This window comes from Ursus arctos, unplaced genomic scaffold (genome assembly GCF_023065955.2).
Source record: "Ursus arctos isolate Adak ecotype North America unplaced genomic scaffold, UrsArc2.0 scaffold_9, whole genome shotgun sequence".
Classification (NCBI taxonomy): Eukaryota; Metazoa; Chordata; class Mammalia; order Carnivora; family Ursidae; genus Ursus; species Ursus arctos.
Window position 1 is genome coordinate 39,095,985 of NW_026623111.1, and position 21,198 is coordinate 39,117,182.

General features: G+C 45.6%; 1 protein-coding gene across 1 annotated transcript in view; it reads left to right on the top strand.

Moving 5' to 3' along the window:
* The first annotated feature begins 498 nt into the window (after positions 1-498).
* The window catches only part of CWH43 (cell wall biogenesis 43 C-terminal homolog), a 57,850-nt gene continuing 37,150 nt past the window's right edge, over positions 499-21,198 (top strand). The window contains exons 1-8 of the mRNA XM_026508869.4: positions 499-607; positions 2,679-2,870; positions 6,392-6,512; positions 6,899-7,053; positions 9,733-9,934; positions 13,695-13,783; positions 18,133-18,390; positions 20,740-20,862. Coding sequence (XP_026364654.4) covers positions 565-607; positions 2,679-2,870; positions 6,392-6,512; positions 6,899-7,053; positions 9,733-9,934; positions 13,695-13,783; positions 18,133-18,390; positions 20,740-20,862 — 1,183 coding nt within the window. The 5' untranslated portion in view covers positions 499-564. The remainder of the gene's footprint in view (positions 608-2,678; positions 2,871-6,391; positions 6,513-6,898; positions 7,054-9,732; positions 9,935-13,694; positions 13,784-18,132; positions 18,391-20,739; positions 20,863-21,198) is intronic.

Below are 21,198 nucleotides of genomic sequence, written 5' to 3' on the forward strand. Positions count from 1 at the left end.
CTGTTTATCAAGCTGAGGAGTAGCGCTCGGGGCGCCCGCCCGCCTCCCGAGCGTCGCCCAGGCCTTAAGCTCCTGTTGGCACCTGTCCGGCCGGAGCGCTGGCGCCCGTCCTGCGGGCCCCCTCCCGTCCAACCTCACCCCTCGTCAGCGCACCCCCGTGGGCCTCGTTTAAACCCGGCGCTGCGCCGCGTCCCGCCCTCCCGGGCGTCTGCACGCTCCTTCCCCGGGTTGCTCTGCAGCCGGGCCGGACGCCCCGGGTTTTGCCCGACGGCGGGGTCCGAGGCCCCCCGTGAGCATGCCGGGAGCGGTCGCGGGCCCGGAGGCGGCCGGCCGGGGCACGGCGCAGGTGGCGCGGGCCCGGGCAGGCTGCGCTGGGTGTGGTGCGCGGGGGCGGACGCGCGGCGGCCCCACCCTCGCCAGGGCTCGGCGGGGCGCGCTGGCCGCGGGCGGGCGGGTGGCTGCCGGCTGGGCGAGGGGACGTGCGCGCGGACCCCGCTCCCGAGGACGCGGCGGCGGGCCGGGCGCGTGCTGCCGGCTCAAGAAGCGCTGCTCCGCGTCGCGACCATGCCCTGGCTGTGGCGAGAACTCCTCCTGGAGAGCCTGCTGGGTAAGCTGAGGCCGCCCTGCGAGCGCGGTCGGGGCGGCCCGCTCCCCACACCTGTCCGGGGCCGCGGCGCTCGGCCCGGGGGCTGGGCTCGGGAAGGAGGGAGCGCCCAAAATAGAGAAGCCCCCTGGGAACTTATGCTGTACCGAAGTCAAAAAAAGACAAGACCCGGATTGAGGTTGGGAAGCTGAGGATGGGGGGCGGGGTGGGAAGGGGGTGACAGTGCCTCTGAGCTCCCACGCCACCCTGGGATTGCGCCCAGCTCTCCACGTGGAGGCCTGGAACTGGCTGCTGGTACAATTCCTGAACCTCCCCCCCCACCCCACCCCCCCGACCTTTATGTTTAAATTAATAAATTTCAGTACTGGACCTTAACTATCTGAAGAAAAGGGGCCCACGTTTTCCCCGGCGGCTTGAGGTGAGCACACCTCACGTAAGAGCATCGAGCTGGAGTCCTGTGAGCGCACTTCGTAGCTTTGCAAAAAGTCCCAAGAACAATTATTGGTGTAATTCTGTCGGACTTGTATGATTAAAATCAGAATTCCCAGCCAAACGTTTGGGAGAATGCTATAATCTCGCTCTTCACTATGAAACATTCCTTTGGCTTGGGAGGGGCACCTGCCTAAAAACTTGATTTTCTGGGAGCTGCGAATATTCAGGAGCCCCCCCTTCTCCCCGCCCCCCCCCCATCCGAAGGTATCTTATAAGTACAGCAGTGTAAAGCGAATTACATTAAGTACCTAGGGTGCTAGGTACTCTGAGAACTTGATCTCATTTAATCCTAACAACCCTGTGAGGGGGCTAAAAGAGCTATTTTGCCGATTAGGAAAGGAAGGCTGAGAAGGACGTGGGGAGAAAGTTAACTACACGTGATGGTTAGATGGCTGCCTTTGGAACCAGACTGCCCGGGTTTAGGTTCACTCTGCCATGTGCTACCGTTTTGACCTTAGGCAATTACTTTCGGAATCTCAGAAGCTTTTTGTTGTTTTTACATTTGTAAGAGGGGAGTAAACGTGTCCATTTCATAGGACATGTGTTGGATGAAGAATAAAAGAGATGATCTCTGCATATACTTAGCACACACGCTGGCACGTAGTGAGTGCCCATTAGTTAATTACCATCACTGTAGAAGATGATGGAGTCAGTAGTTGGCAGAGGTGAGCCTGACTTCAGATCTGGATATTTCACTTACCCCATTCTGTCTCCTAAGGTTAGGTTTAAAAAAGTCTACTTACAAGAAAATGATTGTTGCCTAACTAACCTGCCTTTGGGTGTAGTCTGGAGTGGGGAGAAGGGGGGGAGTCCTGCTGCTTGTCCCTCTTTTTTTTTTTTTTTCGACTTTTTTTTTCTCTTAATCTCTACACCCAACATGGGGCTTGAACCCACAACCAGAGATCAAGAGTTGCGTGCTCCTCCAACTGAGCCAGCCGGGCACCCCTGTTTGTTCCTCTTTTTGATTTTCATGATACTGCCCTAATAGAAAGGATGACTCAGTTCAAGACATTTTATCAATTAGGGTCTTGACAGAACATCAAATTCAACCCAGATGGTTCAGATGAAGAGGTTTTAAGAAACGAATGACCTGTGGGAGTGTGAACAAGGTTAAAGGAATAAACAAGGGGTGTCAAGGGACTCACCACAGCAGGATGCATTCTCGTCCTGGGAAATTCTCTTTCTGACGGGGGAAGGGGAGGAATTCTGTAGTGCAACCTGGTTAAGGTCAGAATGGTGAACAGAAGGGGGAATGAAGCATGAGAGACTATGGACTCTGGGAAACAAACTGAGGGCCTCAGGGGGGGGGGATTGGGATAGACTGGTGATGGGTAGTAAGGAGGGCACGTATTACATGGTGCACTGGGTGTTATACGCAACTAATGAATCATGGAACACTGCATCAAAAACTGGGGATGTACTGTATGGTGACTAACATAACATAATAAAAAATTATTATTAAAAAAAGGTCAGAATGGTGAAGGAGGGTGGGTCAGCCGGAGCAGTTGCAGTGGGGGGACAGGGCTGTTGCAAACGAGGACACATTTGCACTCGCCCTTTAAACATTTTATTTTTCCCCTAGGGTATGTTTCTTGGTCTCTCTGCCATGGCCTTGGACCGATGATCTATTACTTTCCCCTGCAAACTCTAGAACTCACTGGGCTTGAAGGTTTTGGCATAGCGTTTCTTTCTCCAGTATTCCTAATATTTACTCCTTTCTGGAAACTGGCTAACAAGAAGTGGACGCTAATCCTGTTGCGGATAATTACTGTGGGTAAGATTTAAAAGCGCTTCTTTATGGTTTTTTTGTTTGTTTTTGGTCAAAAATCAAGTGAAAATATGTAGGCTGTTCTTTGAATGCTAAATGATTAAATGAAACAAGATTCCTCTTTCTCTTACTACTACCCTGGAGTTTTAGTGGAATTGGAAGGCTCGACCAAGGTCCATGTCTTTTACATTTCTAACTTTTCTGTCAGGTGGGAAAAGCTAAGAATCACTGAAATGAAGAGGGAGAACAGGTCAACTCTTGAGCATTTTGTGTTCTTTTTCCAACTTCAACACAAAACTCAGAAACCATTAAAAATTGTTGAATGCTACTGCATGAAAATAGGAAAATTAAACACGATGAACACTGTAATAGGTAAAGTCAAACAACACATTAGGAAAGATACATGCAACTCTTTTAGTCAAAGGGCTCATTTCACTAACATATAGAGTTTTTACAAATCAGTAATAAAAAGGACCAACAACTCAGTGGGTAACAGAGCAAAGAATATGACCAGTTTAATGGAAAGGAAGTATAATTGGTTCTTAAAAAATACTAAAATGTGTAGAATACAAACACACACACACACACACACACACACACACACAGAGGCACATACATATTTGTATGTAGCTTCCCTTACTGGATTGCCAAAGTCGAGTAACACTGTATTGTAAGGATGGGAGAGCAGGCACTCGGACAGTGTTGGTGGGAGTGTAAACTGGCACAAGGTCTGCAGAGGATAATTTAGCAGCATTTAGCAAAATTACAAATACACACACACACACACACACATACACACACACTCTTTTGTTTAGCAATTCCACTTCTAGGAATATATACTACAGATATACTCACATATGTGTTAAAATGGTAAAAATACAGGGTTATTTAATCACTGCCACAATATTTATAATCGCAAGATCAGAAATAACCTAAATGTCACCAAATGGGATAGGTTAAGTAAATTATGGTTTTGAAACTTGGAATACTATAGGATACTGTGCATCATTATAAAAGAATGAGAACGTTATTTAGGTAAGGAAATGGAATGTTCTTTAAAATATATTAAGTGACAAAAAAGCATCAGTGTGCGCAGAATACTAACATCTGTGTAAGAAAGTTGAGATGGAAATATATTTAGTATCTAATTGAACATGTGTTAAATAGCTCTAGAAGGATTTAAAAAAAGCTGATAGCATTTTAGTTGCTTGAATATGGCATCTAGCTAGACATAGGCATGAAAGGGAAACTTTGCAATGTATACCTTCTGTATCTTTTGAATTCTGAATTCGAGTATGTTACGTTGCCAAAATTTAGCAATGAAAAATTGTTGGTTTTTTTTTTAGCAATTAAAAATTTTAAAATATTTATTTATTGGAGAGAGAGAAAGCAAGAGACAGAGCACATGTGGAGGGGGAGGGGCAGAGGAAGAGGGAGAAGCAGAGCAATTAAAAATTTTAAATGTACACTTACTATCACAAAGACTTAAGAGTATTCATATTAAGGGATAGTGAGAGACCTTGAAGAAGTACTGGTCGTAAAAATGAAAGAGGGTGGAGTCATGGAAGAGAAGGTTCAGAAAACAACAACAGCCGACTCCAGTCTGGTTGAGTCCGTGGCTGAGAACTCTGGGTCTTTCCCTTCTGCTATAATGCGGTTGGTTTCTCTGAGTTTTCTGAGTGGCGTTTGCTCATGAGTCGTGCTGTGTATTTCTTCTCTCTGGAAACAGTCATTTGACTTTTTTCAGAAACAGTGGCAGAATTACTAGGGCATTGCCTCTGCTCTTCTGTGGGCCAGTCTCTGAAGAAAGCAGACCAAGGTTAGTGCAGTGAGTTCTGGGGATGCCCACGGGGGTGCAGAACTCTGGCTTTTCAGGATCCTGGGCTCAGAAAGAACAGTGGTATAGACCACTGAACAATGCACCCTTTATAAAGATGGTGTCGATAGGAATGGAAAGACTTATCAAATGACTGAAAATTTCAGCTCCGGAAATAACAGAGATGAAACCCTCTACCCTGAATCGAGTGTGTAGTAAGTCAGTTAAGCTGCCGGGGGCTTGCAGTACCCTTCCGTGAACTTCTGTGTTGCGAGTTTCATTTTCTCCTCACACTCGGTGGCCCTTTTTCACTTTTGCTCAGTGCTGCTTCTGCCGGCCTTACCTACAAGACTATCGACCGCGAGTTACTGGGGTAGGTTTTATTATTTAAGTCCACTGGTGGCCCGGTAACCTCTGGTCGCCGTAAGGAGGTGATATGGTAAGTTTGGGGTGTTTGGCATGCTTCCTGTTGTTCTCCTTTCGCTCCTTCCCCTGTGAAGACCCGTCACCTAGCGCTAGAATGAAATGTGAGAAAATGGAGGAGGTAGGAGAGGGGCGCAGAGATGAGGGTGAGCGTCCAGGTCACCACTGAGCTTGGAGCTGAGGCTAAACAGAGGCTGCTGGAAGCCACGGTTTACCTGAAAACTCCCTTCAGATGCTTCTGAAGGAAATGAAATGAGGCGACTTGGTTGTTAGAGTCCTAAGGTATCCTGTATAACCACAGAGGAGATCTGGGCGTTACATGCTGTCCTCTCTGGCGCCTCCGCTATTTTAAGTGAATTACTCTGTACTTAACTATTAAGCTAGTTCATGCTCTTATTGGTTTAAGTTATTTCTTTCCTCAAAAATGTTGACCCCCTGGGATGGCTATGATCAAAAAGACAGGTAGTGACGAGTGTCAACAAGGATGTGGAGGACTCGGAACCCTCACGCATTGCTGGTGGGAACACGAAATGGTGCCGCTGCTTCGGGAAACAGTTTGGCAGTTCCTCAGAATGTTACACTGAGTTATCCTGTGACCTAAGAGCTCCACCTCTTAGTATACACCCAAGAAGAACGAAAACATTGGTTCACGTATGACCTCGTACACAAATGGTTATGGCAACATGGTTCTTGATAGCCAAAGGATGGAAACGACCCAAGTGGCCCTCACTGATGAATGCGTGAACAAAGTGCACTACACCCCGCAGTGGAATGTGACTCAGCCGTGAGAAGGAACGAGGTGCTGATATGTGCTGCAGGATGGATACGCCTCGAAAACCTCATGCCGAGTGAAAGAAGCCAGTCCCAGAAGGCTACAGATGATATGATTCCACTAAAGGAAGTGCTCAGAATGGGAAAAATCCATACAGACAGGAAGTAGATTAGTGATTGCCAGGGGCTGGGGTGCGGGGAGGAGGAAAAAGGAGAGTCTGCTAACAGGTATAGATTTCTTTTTGGGGTGGTGAAATAGCCTGGAACTAGATAGTGGTAAGAGCTGCACGACTTCGTGAGTATGTTAGAAACCACTGAACTGTACACTCAACATAGTGGATTTCATGTTACGAATGACATCACAAAAAATTTTTAACGATTTATACTCACAATTATATATGAACTTGATCTTCCTGAGCATAAAGATGGTATCAGACACAACAGTTATCAAAGGCACATCGTGGAGTTCCAGGGCACGATTGCCAGCAATGCTGAGCTCTCCTTTGTTTGTTCGCAGGCAGCATAGCCTCGTTCCAGGCTCCAAATGCCAGGGTTCGGCTGGTGGTCCTTGCCCTGGGTGTGTCTTCCTCGCTGATCGTGAATGCCGTGACGTGGTGGACAGGAAGCGGCTTGCAAAGGTATGGTATCTTCCATCTACAGACAAAGGTCTGTACCTTATGCCTGTAGACATAAGCGTGATCACTTACCAAACGGGAAGTTGGGACCCGGACTTCCAAGTCACAGTATTTACTTGGCATATGGCTTGTACAAGTCTCATTTTTTTTTCTTTTTCACAAAATCAGAATGGGAACACTTACCGTCAGTCTCCCTAATGTTTTGAGAATTGAGGAATTATAGCAAGTTGCCTTGGAATGGACCGTATAAAGACTAAGGCATGTGCCTTACTGCAAATTACCCACAGGACTATTTCATATACTCATTCTCTGAAATCGTGACATTCACTATGAAACATAGCACACGGAAACCACATAAAGCGTCATTAAATATATTTCTGTATTTACAGGTACCTCAGAATCTGGGGATTCATTTTAGGACAGATTCTTCTTCTTGTTCTCCGCATATGGTACACTTCACTAAACCCAGTCTGGAGTTATCAGATGTCCAACAGGGTGATACTGACATTAAGTACCATAGCCACACTTGATCGCATTTACACAGGTACGTGCACGCTCAGGTTTTTTTAGGAATTTGTTCTCTTGCATAGTTTAGTTTTCTTATCTGAATGCAATACATCTTGAAAAGATAAAAAGTCTTTCTGCACTCTATCTCCATCTCGATGTTCTCTCCCTCTGAGATAGTAACCGGCACAGCCAGTGGAGTATTATCCAAGCAGAAGGCACCTTTTCCTCACCAGAACAGAGGGTGAACATTCTGGCTCTTATCAGTGTGGAGTGGGAGGGTAAACCAGGCCTCAGACTCCCCGCTGGCTTTCAGCTCCGTTTTTCTCCATTTTCCCTCTGGACGGAAGCTTTCCAGGATGAGACCCTTCATCTCTCTTCCTCCATACTGACCCTGGTATATCTCTACACTATGAGAATTTAGTTGTGAGCAAGGGCTGGGAGAAGTATCGGTTTTGTGTGTGTGTGTGTGTGTGTGTGTGTGTGTGTGTGTGTTTCTGGGAGTCTGAAGAGATATATATTTTTCAAGATTTATTTATTTGAGAGAGAGAGAGAGCGCGTGAGCACACGGAAGGAGGGGCAGAGGGAGAGGGAGACAAGCAGACTCCCCGCTGAGCAGGAAACCCAACACAGGGCTTGATCCCAGGATCCCGAGATCACGACCTGAGCCGAAATTGAGAGTCAGACACCCAACTGACTGAGCCACCCAGGTGCCCCGGGAGTCTGAAGGTATTTAAGCTGAAGCCTGAAGCTTGGAAAGAAAGGAAATCTTGCATATTTACACCACCTTTCAAATCACCTCTCTCTGGAGCTGACTTTCTCAGAGACATACACATACCCAACTTGGATGTTCGTTCCATAGGCTAACTTGAGATCCTTCTCAAAAGAAGGGAGAAGTGTTACTAGATTCTGGTTAACTTGCACCTGGCTTTTTGTGTAAGTCTCAGTGAGTCACTGTTCTTTTGTCAACACAAGGAGAAATCTCACAGATTAATGGAAGTTTAGAGGGTTTTGGCTCACCATGAACAAGGTGCTTGTATAATCCCCCTTTGGCCCCAATTTTGGCGTGAAACCGGGGCAGGAAGAATAAGGGAGCATCAGACAAGCAAATTGGTCAGGTGACATTAACACTAGTTAGGACATTTAGAAAGCGGCCTGGCGCGCTGATACATGCGTTATGTTTTATAAAACACCAACATCTAAAGGCGCCCACTCAGGCAGCGAATTTCACAGGTACAGCCTGATAAGGATCTGAATGTCAGGGTATCGTTTACTTTTCCTGACTTGAGTTTTCTTCTTCTTGCCTTCCTGTTTTTGCCCTGTGTCTCATTTACAAAACTCCAGACTCCTCACTTGTTTCTCCAGAATATCAGATCATACCAGGCATTTTTATGGTTTTATCGAAGATTTGCTGGGTCCTGGGAGAGGGGTCCCGCACCATAGGACACAGCAGTGATACTTAGCAAATTTAGTTTAAGTCTCTCCTTTCCTAAAGACTGCTTCGTCTCCAGGTCCTGGCCTCCTGCGTCTTCACCACCCGCCCCATCATCCCTGTGGCTCCCAGCTCTGCTCCCCTTCCTCCGACTTTACTAGCAGAAGGGCTTTCTTCCTCCTTGTGAAATCCTGCCGCCAGCCCCACAGGCAGACCCTAAGGTTTTCTTCTACCCTGCAGAGAGCTTCGCAGTATCATGAGGCCTCTGCCCAACCGGCTCTCTGTTCCTACAGAGAAATTCTTCTGCCAGCCTTTCCATCCAGCTCTTATGTTTTTGTATGTGAAGTCACCGATGCAAGGAAATGAGACCTCTTGGTCAAAAAGTCCCATGAAGTATGTTGTCGTTAGGCACACAGGCACGGGAACCAGTCTGCCTAAGCTCTCTTTACCAGTGGTATGATCTTGGACAAGTGGCTTGTTCTCTCTGGGCCTTGGTTTTCTAATCTGTGAAATGGGACTAGTAATAGAGTTTACCTCACGAAGTTGTTGGGAGGGTGGAATGTGTTCATATCAAAGGCTGGGAACAGGACCTGACCCTCAGTAATGGCTGAGTCAGTGTACTACTGTCCCTCTGGGTGCACAGCAGGTTAGATGAGAGCCCTGTTCCGGGGCGGGGGCGGGGGGGGGGGCGGGGGGCTGCAGCCTGGGATCCTGGATATGTTCCACTCAAGTTGGACTGCATCTGTTCCCTGAACATACTAGTCCCCTTTGCTCTCTATATTTTTGCTCATACCGTTAACTTCACATGAAGCAAATAACTTGCTGTATTTCTTTCTTTCTTTCTTTTTTAAATATTTATTTGAGAGAGAGAGAGAGAGCATGAGCGGTGGGGAGGGGCAGAGGGAGAGGGAGAAGCAGACTCCCTACTGAGCAGGGAGCCAATGTGGGACTCGCTCCCAGAACCCTGGGATCATGACCTGAGCCAAAGGCAGACGCTTAACTGACTGAGCCACCCAGGTGCCCCACCTTGATGCATTTTCACTTGTGAAATTCCAGAATGCTTGCTTCTCCCTAAACCATCCCTGATCTAGCCTGCCTCAAATCGTCCCTCCCACCAACTAGCTTCTCAGCGTGTTCTGCTTTGTAGTGTAGTTTCATGTCTCACCTTCCCTTCTGAAATAAGCTCCTTCACGCCAGGTACCGTTTCTTAACTTGCTAAAAGTCTATGAAAGGTAGAGTAAATTTCCATGTAACTGATTCTTCTCCATTTCTTTTTTTTTATCCTAGATGGCGAATGCAATAAACCAGAGGGAAAAAAGCCTGGCGAGGCGGTCAAGGGCATGGCCTCCCAACCTGTCTGGTGGTTGGCAGGGGCTGCCTTTGGCAGTCTTGTGTTCCTCACCCATTGGATTTTTGGAGAGGTCTCGCTTGTTTCCAGATGGGCAGTGAGAGGGCACCCCCATCCAGGGCCAGATCCTAACCCATTTGGGTGAGTTTCGGTTTGGAAGCGATCAAACATTGGCCGTTATAGTTGAAGGAAGAGCAGCTAGACCTGTGCCAGCCAGAAGGTGCACATCCCACTCTCCTGACAGCAGAAACACTGCGTGACATTGTTGTGTACTGTGCAGACGGAGCCAGAAGGGCATTTGCCCCTGGGCTGGAGGATTGCTAGAAAGCGGATGAAGGAGGCCTGAGGGATGTACACGGCTGAGTAAGAGGTTGTGGGAGCTCTTGCTTGGGCGCTCTGAGGAGTCCCCGTGTGGAGGAGCGTTCTCAGGGGCCGGGGGGACATGGCGTTCCCGGCCCGTTTCCTCCAGACCCCTCATTTGGAATCTGGGGGGATGAGACCCCGGGGCCCTGATGAGAGAGACCAGGTTGGCAGCCTGGGCATCAATCTGTATTCTCTGGGCAGGAGGGAAGCCCAGGGAGATCCTGAGTTTAAGTACCGGTTCCTGTACTTGGTCCTCATTAACCTTTTCTCTAATCTTTGGGATACGTTTTCTCCTGTGTTCAGGCCCAGACTTTTGTGTAAAAAGATGGGAGGAACCTTTAAAACATCCGCCTCAGATAACTTTCCTCTTACAGTGTGGAGATTCCCACATCCGGAGACATGCAGCTGCCTGCGGGGACCCTTCCCCAGCAGACGTGAGAGCACACCCCCAGGTGCCTCAGACTCAGCCTGTCCTCATCTGGACTCCGTAGTCCCCAGGCCCCAAATGTGTTCCTCTTCCTCCTTGCTTCACCCTTTCCGGCTGTCACTCCATCATCAGGCCAGAAGCCAGGAGTCATCCTACAACTGTGTTTCTCTTTTTCTGCATCTATTCGGCATTAAGTCTAGTCAGTTCTACTACTTCTCTCAAATCTGTCCCTTCCCGCCATCCCCACTGTATCTCTCTTAGTGGAGTCCCCACCATCTTTCCTCTAGGCTTCCTGTCTTGCCTCTTAATGGTCTCTCTACAGTGTGGCCTTCCCTGCACCGCCCCTGGGCGAGCTCTCCAAAATGCCGATCTGACCCCAACAGTCCCTGGCTTAAAACCTGCGAGCGATTTTTCCATATGAGGTCATGAGAGACAGGATCTGTTCTTGCCTTATTCCTGTGCTTCACCTGAGCTGAAATCACTTTCAGTTCCCCAGAAGTGCTGGAGTATTCCAGGCCTTCAGCTGCAAGTATGTGCCCTTCCTTCTGTCTAGGCTGCCTTCTCTGTCCTGGCGTCCTGGCGAGCTCGTACTCACCCCTCAAAACCCAGCTCAGGCATCTCCTCTGCGAAGTCTCTGATTATCCCAAGGGTTCTTTGGTGCCACATACTACCTGGAATCCCATGCCCACCCTCTTATATCCTTATTCTGTATTGCAGTTTTTGAAATATTACAGTGATTTTATGTCTTTCTTCCTTTCTAGACACTATGCTCCTTGAGGGCAGGGAATGGGAAAAAGAACCAATATTTATGACTTCCTCTGGGTCAGGTGCTGAGCTCGTATGTTATCTCCTTCACAGTCTGTATCTTTTGATCCTGGATCCCTTAGCATGTTTGGGAGGAAGGGAGAGAAGGAAGAAAGGCACAGAGGAAGAGAAGGGAAGGGACGGAAAGGGGTTTATTCTCACGTGTTAAAGTTTTGTTTCCAAAGTTCCCAATGCAAACAGGCATCAGCTGTCTAGAAGAGCAAACGGAGAACTGGACCAGGGCCCTGAGGCCAGGCTCGCGGGCTGGAGTCCTGGTCGGCCAACAACTCACCATTCATCTGTGGTCACGTTGCATCCCGGCTTTGTTTTCTTCACCTGTAAAATGAGGCTTTTTTTTAAAAAAAACTTACTTTGGACATTTTATAGTTCTGTGTGTTGGAGGGAGACACTGAGGATGGAGATGCATCTCGCGAGACGAGCATTTCCCAGGTTGTGTTCTGTGGAAGCACTGGCGTCTTGTGATACTAATAGATGCTCTGAGAGAAAAAGAAAAAGCCGCCTAGATCCTATCGGTTTAGGAAAGACTGCATTTCATATTCCTTTTTTTTTGTGATTCACAATGCACATTAGCATATTAGAGACTCTTGGGAGTCTCTCCGACTTATTTGAAAGTAGAATTCCTTTTTTAGAACACCTGTTAACAGAGTCTTTCTCAGAACCCTATTTGAGAAATGTTGCACTAGGACCGTCATCAGCCACGACCATTGCAGTCGGAATTGTTTTCTAAAATTCACTAGGTTCTCCATAAGAGAATGGATCCTGGCTGGGGCAAAGAGGTGGGAGATGGGAGATGGGAGACGGGAGAAGGGTGAGGAAGGAGAGGCCCGGAGCGTGCCGAGGGGACTTTGGGAAGCCGAAGGATCAGTGCAGATGGTAGACCTCAGGAGAACGAGGGAGCGAGACAAGCTGTGTCTCAGTCACATTTCCGGTTTCCCATCAGCCCACCCCAGTGGCCCGACCTCAGTACTGGCGCTCACCTGTCGTGCTTTGCACCTTCTGATAGCCTGCGTTATTTGCTAATTGTGTTCATTGTCTGTTCTTCCCCACTGGAATGTGGGCCGTAGGGAGGAAAGGGATCTTGGGTCACGGATGTGTCCCAAGCCCCTAGAACACAGCCTGGCCCGTGGTAGGTCCTCATAAACATTTGTTGTTGCATTGGGGATAGAAGAAAGATCAACAGTGTCCTCCCTGGCCTTTTGTCACGTAGACCCAGGATGATCCTTCGCTTTGGGGGTGAGGGACGGCAGGATAGTGGCTGAGACTCCAGAACGTAAGGGCCTTTTTTGGGTTCTCAGTCCTACCGAGGCAAGTTAGTTAAGTGCTCTTTCCCCCGGTGTCTGCCTCTGCAAAACGGGATCATGATAGCATTTACCTTAGAGACGCGTAAGGATTAAATGAGTTAATAATATGTAAAAGTTTGAAAACGGTGCCAGGAGGTAGTAAGTGCTGTGGTTTCTTTGCTTAGTTTATATCGCACCTGTTTAATTGAGTGCCGTGTCGGAGCTGCTGTCGCCTCTGGATCTTCCCCTAACGTTGAGTTAAAATCTTTTATTCCTCCTTCGCCAAACAGCAGAAGAATGAAATAGTGAGTGGTTGTTTAAAAATGCACGCAACTCTCAATTCGTTTTCAAATTGACAGCAGTCCCAGAAAGGCCTGGGCTGTCCTGAGGTAGAGAAAAGAAAGAAAAGAAGCAGACTACTTAGCAACTCTTCCCAGTGACTTTTTCTCGTGGTCTTCGGTAGGGTGGTTTAAAATGTCCCATGGCCGGGACGTCTGGGTGGCTCGGTCAGTGGAGCGTTGTACTCTTGGTTTCAGCTCAGGTCATGATCTCAGGGTCCTGGGACGGAGAGCCTGCAGCGGGCTCCAAGCTCAGCGGAGAGTCTGCTTGTCCCTCTGCCTCCCCCTCTGTCCCTCTGTTCCTCCCCATGCTCGCTCTGCACTTTCTCTCTCAAATAAATAAATAAAATCTTTAAAAATAAAATAAAATGTCATATGGCCAATATGGACTCTAATTTAATAGTCTGAGAAAACTCGTTTTGCTGTGTTTTACCTTGGCCATGGAAGATCAATGATCATAATTTATCTCAAGCCTGAGCTGCTATTACTTCCGTGTTCTGGATGGATATTATATTGGTTTTCAATGGGTTCTCATGAGCTCTGGCTTTTTTCACCCTCATCTTATCTCTCGGCTGTCCCTAAAGGTAGGAGATGTATTTCCCTTTTATATTTGGGACAATGAAATATTAATGATGGCAGATGCCCCATAGTTTGTCATTTTCTTACAGAGGTGCAGTTCTGCTGGGCTTGGCGAGCGGATTGATGCTCTCGGCGTGTTCATGGTTTCCTGGTTCCAGTTTAATCTGGTGGGTTACAGGTACGTGGGGTTTGCCTGTAGAAGGGCCAGCCAGTCCGCTCTGGTTGACAATTTCCTTGCCAGCATGCGTGCCTGGAGTGGAAGTCAATGGCCAAGGCGGCCATACCAATGTGTGCTGTTGCCAAGTGGGCTGTTGTAACCAGCTGCAGCCACTGTAACCCGGATGTCACCAAGGGTGCCAGTGCCTGTTGGCTCCAGGTTCCTGCTTCCTCCTCCTTCATCGCCTCTCTTCCTGTAGCCCCATACTGCTACCTGACGACACCTGCAATCTCTCACCCATCTCCTGAACAACGCATGTGTGTCAGCGACGGTGTTCCTGCAGGGCTGAGGAGATGGAGGTCAGACTTCACCATGCTGCCAGACCTCTTGCCCTCTCCAAGATTCCCTGCTTCTCTGGTTTTCAGGAAACCCTCCTTAGCTTGTCACCCCTCAACCCAGCTTTGGGGTTCACGTTTGCTCATTCCAAGGCTGGGACCCTCTCCTCCCCGTCACACCCATTAGGATTACAGAATCTTGATGGAGGCCATCATATTTGAGGAGCAACTACTTATTTTTATGACTATATTTTATTATTATGACTGAATTATGCCACTCTTCTCCCTTCCCGCTAGAAGGCAGAAAGGGTTAGAGTCAGCTTTAGTGTTAAATAAAAAATTCCCCACTCTGCGACAGAGCAAACAGCGTATTTGGTTCCTGTGAGGAGAGAGGCCCCGATACATATTCGTTAAGCCAGTGATCCAGAGTGTCGCTCTGGACGCCCTATGTGGGTTCGAGACTGTGTAGCAGTAACAGAAGATGCGGGTTGACTGGCGTAGTAAGTAGATGTCTCTACACCCTGAGTACCATCCCCCTTGCGTGGAGACATACGTGTCATCCAAATAGAGGCTCAATTAATGAGCGTAGCCGGGCCCTCATCCTCCCCGAGCTGTGTGAGCAAACCCTTGCAGTCACGTTGAGCCGTTTCCACTTGCATGCGTGTTTTCTGGTGGGCATTCTATATGGGGTCTGTGGAAGTTTGTATGAAGGGAATGCAGAAGTAACCTTTCTTCCCATGAGAGATGCCTCATGAGATTCCTCAAGAAAAGGGCCAGAGACTTTTGTACATGCCGAATTTGCAGTGAACATACATAGCTTCTTAATCTGTACTCCGTTATGAAGAGGGACACGAAGTACGTTGGAAGTTTGTTCAGGCATGGATATCGTGCCTTTTCTCATGCGATCCAAGCAACCTGCTTCCTGGGCAGGGAATTGGCAGCTTCACTTAAAACATGGAAAACCAAGGTCCCCAGAAACATAAACTATTAGATAAAGGACAGAAAAACAATGAACCTCGAGTGTTATGCTGATACTCATTTCCCCAGATAAGTAGAGTCAGACCTAATCTAGTTTTGCTGTCTCTCTGAAGTATTAAATAGTAGTTTAAAAAGACCACAGGGGCAAGCAGATTTGTGGCTTTTAATGGGCTCTTTGCAGTAAAGAGGAAAGCGGGGCCACAATTCACGGGCTTCAGCTCCATCTCTGCTCACCTGCTCACCTGAAATAAGTTGGAGCTCACACAATTACCCCGAAATGGTGCCCCCTTTTCACTGTGACCCATCTCTGGAAACCATCTCAAAGAGCAGAGTATTAAAAAAAAATCTTATTTTTTTCATTGTACAGTTAAAATTTGCAGTCCCAGTCGGTCCCAACATGAAATAAATCATGGCAATGACCAATAGAATTTTACAAAAGCAAAGATACAGGAGCTTTAAATCTTGATGGCAATTAAATTATTAAAATCAAAGTTCTATTAAAAGAAAAAACAGGTGTATCAAATGCATCGAGAGGAGCCCAGTGTACTACACAGTGGTCCTTTGATTTTATTGTATGAAAATTTGATCTATTGAAAACCAACAGGTTTTTATAAATATTACTGAAATATTCAGTTACCATTAATTCTGCTTGGTGCCTTAGATGTAAAGATTTGGAGGAGATTATTTGGAAGGACTCTGTCTCAAACACAAATCAGCTAAGGTATACAGTTAAGTGAAAAAGGCAAAGGGGTTAGCAGTGATATGCCACCACTGGTATGAAAAAGGGACCGAAATGCACACGCACGCATGTATTTCTTCCTAAGCATCAGACCATCTCTGGAAGTAAGCGGAAGAAAGTGCTAACAATGGTTGCCTCCACTAGGGGGAACTAGTGGGTGATGGGCCCAGAGACTCCGTTTCACCTTTTTGAATTTTGGATTTTGAATTTATAACCTATTTAAAAATACAGGTGTAGTGGATTTAAAAATAGCCCGTTTAAAAATAGAAATCAAAAATAAAAGCAGTAACAGTCAAGGGGATTTGAAAAGATGTTTTCCTTCCCTCCAGATAATTCTTTGTAGTAAGACAGAAACAGCAAAGTCATTCTAATGTCTTTCGTTTAGAATATCAACTCAGGACTCATTCTTTAAAAAAAAAAAAAAAAGCCTTTGTAAGGTGGTAAACAGGAAAAATTCACACACACGAATCATCAGAAAAGTGAAACTCAAAATATGATAACTGTTTTCATCATTAATTTGGTAAAGATTTTTAGAAAGAAAGAATTTCGGCAGGGTTCCCAAGGTGAGACTTTGGGCAAGGTTTCTGGAGGAAATGAAGATTGACTCTACCTCTCACAAAAGCAGCTGACCATAAGTAATGACTCTAAAATGCCTTTACCTCTTGATATGGTACTTGTACTTTTAAGTCTCTTTTTAAAGGATTCTTCTAAGGAAATGATCACAAATGAGGTAAGAGATTAGCGGACCAAGAAAGATGTTCCTCACAGTGTCGGAAGCTTTGTAAATGGCCGACAGTAGGAAAATGGTGGCTTAACGTGTATTTATCCATAGTATAGTATATATATAAAAATAATTTAGAAAAAAAGACAATGTTATGAGAAAATGTTCTTGATATAATGTCACATAAAAAGAAGAATGTAATCCTCAATCTGTGGTATGATTCCATTAGTATAAAAATACTTTTATATGTACATAGAACCAGACTTGAGGGAAAATACAGATGAGTATTGGCTGTGATTGGCTCGGTCTTAGGCAGTCCTTAACTGCTTTAAATTCTCTATTTTAAAAAATTTCTACAGCAAGGAGTCATTACCTTTGTTGATTTCAAAATGAAATAACTTTTTCATTATTAAAGTAACCATTGTCATATCTAAGTATGATAAGATCTTAGTGTGGGGTTAACCTCTGTGGGTTATAGAGGGTTCTGGGATCTGGTTCTCACGTTCCTCTGCAGGATGTTCTTTTTGAAGTGGGGGCAGGGAGGGCTAGGCAGTCCCACGGCATTGCCCTGCGGTGGTACAAGTAGAACTCTTTGATGGATGAGCCGGTGGGGGGGGGCTGGCTGGAGCCACTTCCTGCTCCGTACTCCTTTTCTGGAGTTCTTGCCCCAGCAGTGAGGAGCCTGCTGGAGACATCCTGGAAGGGTGGGCCACCATTACACAACACCGACTGAATTGTCTGTAAGATGTCACATTTGATGGAAAGGTGTTACCCTGATGGATCCCAAATGGGGTGCCGTAAGACCCTGATGTGCTGTCTCAGAACTGATGTCACAGGAACTGGGAGAAATGTTACGCTCTCAGGTTGGGCTCAGCAAACTAGCAGACATTTACAAAGTACCTGTTGTGGACCGGGCAGATGGCATAGCCCTCAACACCGACTAGGCTGCTGGGTCATGAATGAACCGACCGCAGAATTGCTAAAGCCGTGAGCCCACTCATCGTCTGTCAGCCACATCTCCTTTTGGGGACGTGTGCTTGGGAAAGCCCACTTACATACCGCAGGACAAGGGGCAGCATTCAAGTGGACGCACAGTCCTTTAGAAAGTTCCTTAACAAAAACGTCCTAGAAACCACGCTGACTCTCCATGTTTCTTAATGTCCTGGATCTGGCTGGTTAAATTCAACGGACATAGTTTTGGTATTACAGATAATTTCAGGTTTTTTCCGTTTTTGTTTTTGTTTTGTTTTGTTTTTGCTATTAGGATCTTAACACAAATAACCTAAAAATGCCTTTTTCTCTCCCCTGCCCTTCCCGAAGAAATAGCTCTGGACTGAGAGTTACTAGACTCACATCTTGCCTCCAGTTGTGCAAGTAACTAGCCACGTGACCTTGAGCAAATCGCGTTAACCATGCTATCCTCAGTCGCTCATCAGTCTGGAGACTGGACCTGTGTGCCCTATAGCTGCCTTCCAGCTCTGAACAGCCATATATCGGCTAGCCTATGAGCCCACTGTTATTATTATTATGTTTTTTAGAAAACGGAAGAGACTCTTCTTTTTGTCTGATTCTTTTTCTTTCTCTCTGTCGCAAACAGGAGCAGCTTCGGCTGTGGGCCTCCTCTACCTGCCCCCGGGGGCAGCTGCTGTCTCTGGCTGTGTGCTCGCCCTCTTCACGGCATCCGTGTGGCCGCAAGTGCTTGGACACCTTCTTAGCTCGGGGTCGGGCCCTGGGAAAGCCATGACCATTGCCATGATATTTTATCTTCTAGAGATATTTTTCTGTGCGTGGTGCACGGCTTTTAAATTTGTCCCAGGAGGTGTCTACGCTAGAGAGAGATCTGATGTGCTTTTGGGTGAGTATATTTGAAAGGTCTGGATTAAAGTAACTGGTTGAAAAGACCCTTCAGGCTGACTAGGATTTAGCTAGCACTTTACGTTACTGGAGGAGATAAATAGGATGATCTTAACTTTTTTATTAAAATAGACTCTCTTCATAAAAATAAAACAACTAGAGGAATGTCTCAATTACTACTTAAACGATTTCTTAATTCATCAGTGAGTTTCAGGAATATTTATTACTGCAAAGACCTTTTAAGTAAATTAGTTGTGGGGAAAAAACCAAGTTTAATCCATAGGAGAGAGTAACGAAATACCACGTAACACTGGTAGAACAGGCTGTGGTGGGAAATGGAAAGATCATGGTGTTCACGGGACCCCTTCAGTGTTGGTTCATAGATATAAAAAGGGAGTGCGATTTTTTTTTGGTTCCCCCAAATCTTACCTATGATTTTTAGTTACCATATTTTTGCCAATAAAATATATTCTGCATATATGAATCTTAGTCTAAATGATAAATTCCCAAATCATAGAACAAATAAATTTCTATTTCAGTGGTTATAAACTATGCATCAAAATGAAAATTTCATAAACTTAGCTCAGTTGAATATTTCAAAAATCGCTTTCTGGCAAGGACAGAATTACTGACAAATACAGGCATACACAAACCAAATGTCGCCTGTCATTTCAGTTTGAGTAAAACATGTCGAATGCTTCCAGGATAAAAAAATGTGAAAAACTGAGGGGACAAGACATGTCAGTAGGGGATTCAGTCCTTGCTTGTTCACAAATGCATTTTTCCATTTGTTCATTTAGTCATTAAAAAAAATTGCTGGGCACCTGTATGTCCCAGGCCCAGTGCCAGTGCTGGGGCTTGAAGAGACCTAGAGTCTGCCCATCTGGACAGTCAGTGTAGTGGGGACAGCGCCATGCATGAAAGTAGACAAATACGGAATTACAGCTGGGGTGAGTGTTGCACAGAGGTCTAGAATTCCGCCGTACATCCCCCTTGGGCCCTTGGTATTTTTCCAACAGCTACATTTTCACATAAACTTTTCTACTCCCTGAGCTAGGCATCTGTCGGAAAGGCTGATTTGGAAGATATATATTTTTTAGTTATATGAAATGTTTAAAAACAACTGAGAATTCGCTATTTCTGGTAAACACCCATGCTCTCACCCACTGAGAGACCGATATTGCTGCATTTTCTCTGCAATCGTCTTGGCTTTGCAAACTGTGTATTTCTTCTGGTTTCTTTCAGGTGTGTGTGCTCTGTCCTGCTCTATCTTCTTGTCCAATGCCCTGCTTTTTTCTTACTCCAGCTTGCTTAGGGGTCTGCCATGCGGAGAAAACGAACAACAGTAAGAGCCATTCTAAGCATGAGTTTATTTCTTTAGAACGTTATGAATGATGCGCTTTTTGAATTTTTTTTCTCACTATTTACGGGACTGCAGAAATGGCTTTATTACAGCTGCATACAATGAAACTTTTTTTTTTTTAGTAAGAGTGATGTATTGATAAGTCCACAAAAACTAAGACAAGTTGGTAATGTTCAGCATAGTTTTTAACATAATTGAAGAGAATCTGTATTAAATCAGAAACTAGTAATACATCTATCATCAAGTTAACTCCTGCTATTTCCTGAAAATTGCATATATATATATATTTTTTGCTAGCCTTCCACCTAAGCTTAACTTCTACTTGACACTTCCTAATTTAGATATTGTTCGGTCATACCTCTGTTTCCATTCTCATCGTGTAGGACTTGGGAAGGATGTAAACTTTACATATTAAGTTACATTGTAATGCATCCCCACGGAGCTCCCCTTCTTTGGCCCGCCTTACGGGCACAGTGCGAAGCGCACCGTGCAGCCTGTGTGAGGACCACACCCCAGGCCAGAATTACTGTCGCCAGCACAGCTGGATTAAGAATCTACATATCTTCCTCTGGTGCTCCTCAACCTGGTGCATTTGAGGTCTTTTCAGTGCAGAAAACTCAGTCCTTAAAGCAGTTCAGAAGTCTCCTTTCTCTGGTACTCCACGCTCCTCTCCAAAATCCACAACAAAGCACACTATGACCAACCTAACAACAAGGAAACACTCAGGAAATTAAAAGACATTCCTCACCGAGAAAAGGCTGGAGTCTTCTCATTTAAAGCGGGGTTCCTAGAACCCTTGCTGGTATCTTAGGATCAATCCCAATTATCAAAAGCTCTACTAGAATAATTGCTTAGGCGCTGAGGTAAATTAACTCAACAACTGAATTTTCAGGGTATGTCCATTTAAATGAAGTCTAGGCTCCTGGAATTTACCATTGGGAGGATTTTTGGATTAAAATGTAATGTCCTTGCTTTCTCTTTTAACAGGGACAGTGATGCTAATTATTGGACTGAATATGCTATTTGGTCCTAAGAAAAGTCTTGACTTTCTTCAAACAAAAAATAGTCCTAAAGCACTTTTCAGAAAGAGTGAAAAATACATGAAACTTTGTAAGTTTTGCTTTCTTTTTTTTTTAAAGTCCTTAATTTTAATAAAATTTCAAACATATATGAAATTAAAGAGTATAATGAACCCTCATGTACCCTTCACCCAGTTCCAACAATTAGTAACATTTTGCCAGTGTTGTTAACAGCTGTCTTCCTTGCTGGTTTTGGTGAAATACTTCGAAGCAAATCTCTGACAGCCTCTCATTTCAACCACAAATACCCTGTATTAGTTTTGTTTCACTTCTCATGTAGATAAGATTACTTAACAGGTAGAATTTCTAAAATGCTTTGTTCTTATTAGAACTATTCTTATGTCAGACTATTTCAATTCTTGTTCTC